Source organism: Heptranchias perlo, unplaced genomic scaffold, assembly GCF_035084215.1.
Source record: "Heptranchias perlo isolate sHepPer1 unplaced genomic scaffold, sHepPer1.hap1 HAP1_SCAFFOLD_770, whole genome shotgun sequence".
NCBI lineage: Eukaryota > Metazoa > Chordata > Chondrichthyes > Hexanchiformes > Hexanchidae > Heptranchias > Heptranchias perlo.
The window spans coordinates 69,042-79,016 of record NW_027139804.1 but is presented as its reverse complement, the minus strand read 5'-3'; the positions used below and the strand labels follow the sequence as shown (position 1 = coordinate 79,016).

Genomic DNA, 9,975 nt, shown 5'->3' with positions numbered 1-9,975 from the left:
GGAGAGAGAGAGAGAGAGAGTGGGTTTCAGGACCAGGAGAGAGAGAGAGAGAGTGGGTCTCAGGACCAGGAGAGAGAGAGAGAGAGAGAGAGAGTGGGTCTCAGGACCAGGAGAGAGAGAGAGAGAGAGTGGGTTTCAGGACCAGGAGAGAGAGAGAGAGAGGTTCTCAGGACCAGGAGAGAGAGAGAGAGAGGGTCTCAGGACCAGGAGAGAGAGAGAGAGAGAGGGTCTCAGGACCAGGAGAGAGAGAGAGAGAGAGAGAGTGGGTCTCAGGACCAGGAGAGAGAGAGAGAGAGAGAGAGAGTGGGTCTCAGGACCAGGAGAGAGAGAGAGAGAGAGAGTGGGTCTCAGGACCAGGAGAGAGAGAGAGAGAGAGAGTGGGTCTCAGGACCAGGAGAGAGAGAGAGAGAGAGTGGGTCTCAGGACCAGGAGAGAGAGAGAGAGAGAGAGTTGGTCTCAGGACCAGGAGAGAGAGAGAGAGAGAGAGAGTTGGTCTCAGGACCAGGAGAGGGAGAGAGAGAGTGGGAGAGAGAGGGTCTCAGGACCAGGACCCTCTATTGGCCAAGACTTGCACCATGTTGGGTTCACACCACCTGACCCCCACCCCCTTCCTCTATCTCCACCTGATCCAATCAGAGACCGGATCCACCAGCTGTGATTCCAACCCTAAATCAATTGCCCCACAACCGTCTTCCTTCCCAGCAAACCCCCTAAAGCCCATTGATTGTGACCTCAACCCTACTTTCCCCTCTACCTTCTATAACCTTTGACTCCCTTGTTAATCAGGAATCGATCTAACTCAGCCTTAAAAATATTCAGTGACCCTGCCTCCCCCGCTCTCTGGGGAAGGGAGTTCCACAGACTCACCACCCTCAGAGAGAAAAATTCTCCTCATCTCCGTCTTAAATGGGAGACCCCTTATTTTTAAACTGTGGCCCCGAGTTCTAGTCTCTCCCACAAGGGGAAACATCCTCTCAGCATCTACCCCTTCTAGTCCCCTCAGGATCTTATATGTTTGAATAAGATCACCTCTCATTCTTCTAAACTCCAGTGTATACAGGCCCAACTTGTCCAACCTTTCCTCATAAGATAACCCCCTCATCCCAGGAATCAGTCGAGTGAACCTTCTCTGAACCGCCTCCAAAGCAATTATGTCCTTTCTTAAATAAGGAGACCAAAACTGCGCACAGTATTCTAGATGTGGTCTCACCAATGCCCTGTACAACTGGAGCAAAACATCTCTACTTTTATATTCCATTCCCCTTGCAATAAATTACAACATTCCATTTGCCTTCCTAATCACTTGCTGTACCTGCATACTAACTTTTTGTGATTCATGTACGAGGACACCCAGATCCCTCTGTACCTCAGAGTTCTGCAATCTCTCTCCATTTAAATAATATACTGCTTTTCTATTCCTCCTGCCAAAGTGGACAAGTTCACATTTTCCCACATTATACTCCATCTGCCAAATTTTTGCCCACTCACTTAACCTATCGATATCCCTTTGCAGACTCCTCATGTCCTCTTCACAACTTACCTGATCTGTGTTTGGAGGGTGTTGTGTTTCTCTGGGGGGGGTCTCTGATTATCTGTGCGGGGGTCTCTGTTGCTGTGTGCAATGATGTTGTGTCCCTCCAGTGCCGGGCTGATCCCCCCCTCCCCGCTACCTGTTCCAGGTTGGCTCCACAAAGAGATGAGAAGCAGCGGGAAAACCTCGTCTCTCAGGCTGAAGAAACGTTGGTTTGTACTGAATAATAACTCGCTCGATTACTACAAATCCTCAGAGCGTCATGCCTCCAAACTGGGAACCTTGGTACTCAACAGTCTCTGCTCTGTGGTTCAACCAGATGACAGAATCTTCCGAGAAACAGGTGCTTCTAAAGGGCAATAATCCGAGTATCATCAAATGTTCTGGCACAGAAATTCAGCACAGCTCCATGCTGGGGTAATTTGCCATCACTCACCTAAAGGGGTCAGTCTCTGACAAGACTCAGTCTCCCCACGACAGACAGTCACCGCAAATACTGATCTGCACTCCCGACAGGAGAGGCTCCACACTGGGAAGACAGGGCAAAAATATTACTCCCGGGAATCTCCTCCGAGAGGACCGTTACTCCAGTGACACACAATATTAGTGTGTGGAGGACAGTTACTCCCATTGACACACAGTATTAGTGTGTGGAGGACAGTTACTCCCATTGACATGGCAGATGGAGTTTAATTTAGATAAATGTGAGGTGATGCATTTTGGTAGATCGAATCGGGCCAGGACCTACTCCGTTAATGGTAGGGCGTTGGGGAGAGTTATAGAACAAAGAGATCTAGGAGTACAGGTTCATAGCTCCTTGAAAGTGGAGTCACAGGTGGATAGGGTGGTGAAGAAGGCATTCAGCATGCTTGGTTTCATTGGTCAGAACATTGAATGCAGGAGTTGGGATGTCTTGTTGAAGTTGTACAAGACATTAGTAAGGCCACACTTGGAATACTGTGTACAGTTCTGGTCACCCTATTATAGAAAGGATATTATTAAACTAGAAAGAGTGCAGAAAAGATTTACTAGGATGCTACCGGGACTTGATGGTTTGACTTATAGGGAGAGGTTAGACAGACTGGGACTTTTTTCCCTGGAGAGTAGGAGGTTTAGGGGTGATCTTATAGAAGTCTATAAAATAATGAGGGGCATAGATAAGGTCGATAGTCAAAATCTTTTCCCAAAGGTAGGGGAGTCTATAACGAGGGGACATAGATTTAAGGTGAGAGGGGAGAGATACAAAAGGGTCCAGAGGGGCAATTTTTTCACTCAAAGGGTGGTGAGTGTCTGGAACGAGCTGCCAGAGGCAGTAGTAGAGGCGGGTACAATTTTGTCTTTTAAAAAGCATTTGGACAGTTACATGGGTAAGATGGGTATAGAGGGATATGGGCCAAGTGCAGGCAACTGGGACTAGCTTAGTGGTATAAACTGGGCGACATGGACATGTTGGGCCGAAGGGCCTGTTTCCATGTTGTAAACTTCTATGATTCTATGATTCTATGACACACGGTATTAGTGTGTGGAGGATTGTTACTCCCAGTGACACACAGTATTAGTGTGTGGAGGATTGTTACTCCCATTGACACACAGTATTAGTGTGTGGAGGATTGTTACTCCCAGTGACACACAGTATTAGTGTGTGGAGGATTGTTACTCCCATTGACACACAGTATTAGTGTGTGGAGGGGTGGCAGTCCTCGTTAATGACCCTACCACAGCTCCCACTGACAGTGATGTGACCCCCCACTGCCTCTCTGCTGTCTCCAGGTTATTGGCACACTGTCATCCATGGCAGGAAACACTCGTACCGACTCTACACAAAGTTATTGAACGAAGCATTGCGCTGGGCCTTGGCCATTCAGAATGTCATCGACAACAAGGTTCCCATAGAAACACCAACCCAACAGCTGATTCGTGACATCAAGGTAAGGAGAGCCAATAGAGAATGAGAGCCAGGGTGAAGGTGTCAGCCCATTGGTCAGACTTTAGTCCAAATGGCCAAACCAGCCAATGGGAACTGGTAGGAAACGGAACCAATCCAGGGTCAAACAGGGCATCCAATGGAAACGCTCGTTCATCGGATCCCATCGCCCTCCTGCAAGGCACCACCAAATGACAATCTGTATTGAAAGGCACAGCAGCCAATACAGAACGGAGCATCTCATGTTTCCAGGAAGTCTTCAGATCCAGTTTAGATGGTGTTGGTGTCTGTCACAGTCTGTGTCTGAGTGTCTATCGCAGTCTGTGTCTGAGTGTCTGTCGCAGTCTGTGTCTGAGTGTCTCTCGCAGTCTGTGTCTGAGTGTGTTTCACAGTTTGTGTCTGTGTGTCTATCACAGTTTGTGTCTGAGTGTGTTTCACAGTCTGTGTCTGTGTGTCTATCACAGTTTGTGTCTGAGTGTGTTTCACAGTCTGTGTCTGTGTGTCTATCACAGTTTGTGTCTGAGTGTGTTTCACAGTTTGTGTCTGTGTGTCTATCACAGTTTGTGTCTGAGTGTGTTTCACAGTCTGTGTCTGTGTGTCTATCACAGTTTGTGTCTGAGTGTGTTTCACAGTTTGTGTCTGTGTGTCTATCACAGTTTGTGTCTGAGTGTGTTTCACAGTCTGTGTCTGAGTGTCTATCGCAGTCTGTGTCTGAGTGTGTTTCACAGTCTGTGTCTGTGTGTCTATCACAGTTTGTGTCTGTGTGTCTATCACAGTTTGTGTCTGAGTGTGTTTCACAGTCTGTGTCTGTGTGTGTTTCACAGTCTGTATCTGAGTGTCTATCGCAGTCTGTGTCTGAGTGTGTTTCACAGTCTGTGTCTGTGTGTCTATCACAGTTTGTGTCTGTGTGTCTATCACAGTTTGTGTCTGAGTGTGTTTCACAGTCTGTGTCTGTGTGTGTTTCACAGTCTGTGTCTGAGTGACTCTCACAGTCTGTGTCTGAGTGTCTATCACAGTCTGTGTCTGTGTGTCTCTCACAGTCTGTGTCTGAGTGTCTATCACAGTCTGTGTCTGAGTGTCTCTCGCAGTCTGTGTCTGAGTGTCTCTCACAGTCTGTATTGTGTGTGTTTCACAGTCTGTATTGTGTGTGTTTCATAAGAACATAAGAATTAGGAGCAGGAGTAGGCCAATCGGCCCCTCGAGCCTGCTCCGCCATTCAATAAGATCATGGCTGATCTGATCCGAACCTCAAATCTAAATTCATGTCCAATTTCCTGCCCGCTCCCCGTAACCCCTAATTCCCTTTACTTCTAGGAAACTGTCTATTTCTGTTTTAAATTTATTTAATGATGTAGCTTCCACAGCTTCCTGGGGCAGCAAATTCCACAGACCTACTACCCTCTGAGTGAAGAAGTTTCTCCTCATCTCAGTTTTGAAAGAGCAGCCCCTTATTCTAAGATTATGCCCCCTCGTTCTAGTTTCACCCATCCTTGGGAACATCCTTACCGCATCCACCCGATCAAGCCCCTTCACAATCTTATATGTTTCAATAAGATCGCCTCTCATTATTCTGAACTCCAATGAGTAGAGTCCCAATCTACTCAACCTCTCCTCATATGTCCGCCCCCTCATCCCCGGGATTAACTGCCTCGAGAGCAAGTATGTCTTTTCTTAAGTATGGAGACCAAAACTGTATGCAGTATTCCAGGTGCGGTCTCACCAATACCTTATATAACTGCAGCAATACCTCCCTGTTTTTATATTCTATCCCCCTAGCAATAAAAGCCAACATTCCGTTGGCCTTCTTGATCACCTGCTGCACCTGCAAACTAACTTTTTGGTTTTCTTGCACTAGGACCCCCAGATCCCTTTGTACTGCAGTACTTTCCAGTTTCTCGCCATTAAGATAATAACTTGCTCTCTGATTTTTCCTGCCAAAGTGCATAACCTCACATTTTCCAATATTGTATTGCATCTGCCAAATCTCCGCCCACTCACCCAACCTGTCTAAATCCCCCTGTAGGTTTTTTATGTCCTCCTCACTCTCTACTTTCCCTCCCATCTTTGTATCATCTGCAAACTTTGATATGTTACACTCGGTCCCCTCCTCCAAATCATTAATATAGATTGTAAAGAGTTGGGGACCCAGCACCGACCCCTGCGGAACACCACTGGCTACTGGTTGCCAGTCCGAGAATGTACCATTTATCCCAACTCTCTGCTTCCTGTTAGATAACCAATCCTCCACCCATGCCAGAATATTACCCCCAATCCCGTGATTCTTTATCTTGAGCAATAATCTTTTATGTGGCACCTTGTCGAATGCCTTCTGGAAGTCTAAATACACTACGTCCACTGGTTCCCCTTTATCCACCCTGTACGTTATGTCCTCAAAGAACTCAAGCAAATTTGTCAGACATGACTTCCCCTTCGTAACGCCATGCTGACTTTGTCCTATTAAATTATGTTTATCCAAATGTTCCGTTACTGTCTCCTTAATAATAGACTCCAAAATTTTACCCACCACAGATGTTAGGCTAACTGGTCTATAATTTCCAGCCTTCTGCCTACTACCCTTTTTAAATAAGGGTGTTACATTAGCAGTTTTCCAATCTGCCGGGACCTTTGCCGAGTCCAGAGAATTTTGGAAAATTATTACCAAAGCATCCACAATCCCTACTGCCACTTCCCTCAAGACCCTAGGATGTAAGCCATCAGGTCCAGGGGATTTATCCGCCTTGAGTCCCATTAATTTACTGAGTACCAATTCCTTAGTGATTTTAATCGTATTTAGCTCCTCCCCCCCGAGAGTCCCCTGTTTGTCCAGTGTTGGGATATTCTTAGTGTCCTCTACCGTAAAGACTGAAACAAAATATTTGTTCAACATTTTTGCCATCTCCATGTTTCCCACCATTAATTTCCCGGTCTCATCCTCTAAGGGACCTACGTTTGCCTTAGCCACCCTTTTTCTTTTTATATAACTATAGAAACTCTTGCTATCTGTTTTTATATTTTTTGCTAATTTATTTTCATAATCTAACTTCCCTTTCTTAATCAATCCTTTCGTTACTTTTTGCTGTCTTTTGAAGACTTCCCAATCTTCTATCCTCCCACTAAGTTTGGCTACCTTATATGTCCTTGTTTTTAGTCGGATACTATCCTTAATTTCTTTACTTAGCCATGGATGGCTGTCATTTCTTTTACACCCTTTTTTCCTCAGTGAAATATATATTTTTTGAAAGTTGTAAAATAACTCCTTGAATGAACACCACTGCTCATGTACCGTCTTACCCTTTAATCTATTTTCCCAGTCCACTTTAATCAATTCCGCTCTCATACCATCAGTCTGTATTGTGTGTGTTTCACAGTCTGTATTGTGTGTGTTTCAGTCTGTATTGTGTGTGTTTCACAGTCTGTATTGTGTGTGTTTCAGTCTGTATTGTGTGTGTTTTACAGTCTGTATTGTGTGTTTCACAGTCTTTATTGTGTGTGTTTCACAGTCTTTATTGTGTGTGTTTCAGCCTTTATTGTGTGTGTTTCAGTCTGTATTGTGTGTGTTTCACAGTCTGTATTGTGTGTGTTTCAGTCTGTATTGTGTGTTTCACAGTCTTTATTGTGTGTGTTTCACAGTCTTTATTGTGTGTGTTTCAGCCTTTATTGTGTGTGTTTCAGTCTGTATTGTGTGTGTTTCAGTCTGTATTGTGTGTGTTTCACAGTCTGTATTGTGTGTGTTTCAGTCTGTATTGTGTGTGTTTCACAGTCTGTATTGTGTGTGTTTCAGTCTGTATCTGAGTGTCTATCACAGTCTGTATTATGTGTGTTTCGGTCTGTATTGTGTGTGTTTCACAGTCTGTATTGTGTGTGTTTCAGTCTGTATTGTGTGTGTTTCACAGTCTGTATTGTGTGTTTCACAGTCTGTATTGTGTGTGTTTCACAGTCTGTATTGTGTGTTTCACAGTCTGTATTGTGTGTGTTTCACAGTCTGTATTGTGTGTGTTTCAGTCTGTATTGTGTGTCTTTCACAGTCTGTATTGTGTGTGTTTTACAGTCTGTATTGTGTGTGTTTCACAGTCTGTATTGTGTGTGTTTCACAGTCTGTATTGTGTGTGTGTTTCAGTCTGTATTGTGTGTCTTTCACAGTCTGTATTGTGTGTGTTTCACAGTCTGTATTGTGTGTCTTTCACAGTCTGTATTGTGTGTGTTTTACAGTCTGTATTGTGTGTCTTTCACAGTCTGTATTGTGTGTGTTTTACAGTCTGTATTGTGTGTTTCACAGTCTTTATTGTGTGTTTCACAGTCTGTATTGTGTGTGTGTTTCAGTCTGTATTGTGTGTCTTTCACAGTCTGTATTGTGTGTGTTTCAAAGTCTGTATTGTGTGTGTTTCAGTCTGTATTGTGTGTGTTTCACAGTCTGTATTGTGTGTTTCACAGTCTGTATTGTGTGTGTTTCAGTCTGTATTGTGTGTGTTTCACAGTCTGTATTGTGTGTGTTTCAAAGTCTGTATTGTGTGTGTTTCAGTCTGTATTGTGTGTGTTTCACAGTCTGTATTGTGTGTTTCACAGTCTGTATTGTGTGTGTTTCAGTCTGTATTGTGTGTGTTTCACAGTCTGTATTGTGTGTGTTTCACAGTCTGTATTGTGTGTGTGTTTCAGTCTGTATTGTGTGTCTTTCACAGTCTGTATTGTGTGTGTTTCACAGTCTGTATTGTGTGTGTTTCACAGTCTGTATTGTGTGTGTTTTACAGTCTGTATTGTGTGTTTCACAGTCTTTATTGTGTGTGTTTCACAGTCTTTATTGTGTGTGTTTCAGCCTTTATTGTGTGTGTTTCAGTCTGTATTGTGTGTGTTTCACAGTCTTTATTGTGTGTGTTTCAGCCTTTATTGTGTGTGTTTCAGTCTGTATTGTGTGTGTTTCAGTCTGTATTGTGTGTGTTTCACAGTCTGTATTGTGTGTGTTTCAGTCTGTATTGTGTGTGTTTCACAGTCTGTATTGTGTGTGTTTCAGTCTGTATCTGAGTGTCTATCACAGTCTGTATTGTGTGTGTTTCGGTCTGTATTGTGTGTGTTTCACAGTCTGTATTGTGTGTGTTTCAGTCTGTATTGTGTGTGTTTCACAGTCTGTATTGTGTGTTTCACAGTCTGTATTGTGTGTGTTTCACAGTCTGTATTGTGTGTTTCACAGTCTGTATTGTGTGTGTTTCACAGTCTGTATTGTGTGTGTTTCAGTCTGTATTGTGTGTCTTTCACAGTCTGTATTGTGTGTGTTTTACAGTCTGTATTGTGTGTGTTTCACAGTCTGTATTGTGTGTGTTTCACAGTCTGTATTGTGTGTGTGTTTCAGTCTGTATTGTGTGTCTTTCACAGTCTGTATTGTGTGTGTTTCACAGTCTGTATTGTGTGTCTTTCACAGTCTGTATTGTGTGTGTTTTACAGTCTGTATTGTGTGTCTTTCACAGTCTGTATTGTGTGTGTTTTACAGTCTGTATTGTGTGTTTCACAGTCTTTATTGTGTGTGTTTCACAGTCTTTATTGTGTGTTTCACAGTCTGTATTGTGTGTGTGTTTCAGTCTGTATTGTGTGTCTTTCACAGTCTGTATTGTGTGTGTTTCAAAGTCTGTATTGTGTGTGTTTCAGTCTGTATTGTGTGTGTTTCACAGTCTGTATTGTGTGTTTCACAGTCTGTATTGTGTGTGTTTCAGTCTGTATTGTGTGTGTTTCACAGTCTGTATTGTGTGTGTTTCAAAGTCTGTATTGTGTGTGTTTCAGTCTGTATTGTGTGTGTTTCACAGTCTGTATTGTGTGTTTCACAGTCTGTATTGTGTGTGTTTCACAGTCTGTATTGTGTGTTTCACAGTCTGTATTGTGTGTGTTTCAGTCTGTATTGTGTGTGTTTCACAGTCTGTATTGTGTGTGTTTCACAGTCTGTATTGTGTGTGTGTTTCAGTCTGTATTGTGTGTCTTTCACAGTCTGTATTGTGTGTCTTTCACAGTCTGTATTGTGTGTGTTTTACAGTCTGTATTGTGTGTGTGTTTCAGTCTGTATTGTGTGTCTTTCACAGTCTGTATTGTGTGTGTTTCACAGTCTGTATTGTGTGTCTTTCACAGTCTGTATTGTGTGTGTTTTACAGTCTGTATTGTGTGTCTTTCACAGTCTGTATTGTGTGTGTTTTACAGTCTGTATTGTGTGTTTCACAGTCTTTATTGTGTGTGTTTCACAGTCTTTATTGTGTGTTTCACAGTCTGTATTGTGTGTGTGTTTCAGTCTGTATTGTGTGTCTTTCACAGTCTGTATTGTGTGTGTTTCAAAGTCTGTATTGTGTGTGTTTCAGTCTGTATTGTGTGTGTTTCACAGTCTGTATTGTGTGTTTCACAGTCTGTATTGTGTGTGTTTCAGTCTGTATTGTGTGTGTTTCAAAGTCTGTATTGTGTGTGTTTCAGTCTGTATTGTGTGTGTTTCACAGTCTGTATTGTGTGTTTCACAGTCTGTATTGTGTGTGTTTCACAGTCTGTATTGTGTGTG

At 43.3% G+C, this 9,975-nt stretch overlaps 1 protein-coding gene across 1 annotated transcript in view; it reads left to right on the top strand.

Moving 5' to 3' along the window:
* Positions 1-9,975, top strand: part of LOC137319224 (unconventional myosin-X-like) — a gene marked incomplete at its 5' end in the record, with an annotated part of 39,800 nt that overhangs the window by 4,753 nt on the left and 25,072 nt on the right. Inside the window, 2 exon segments of the mRNA XM_067981528.1 lie at positions 1,680-1,874; positions 3,302-3,459. Of these exon segments, the coding sequence (XP_067837629.1) occupies positions 1,680-1,874; positions 3,302-3,459 (353 nt within the window).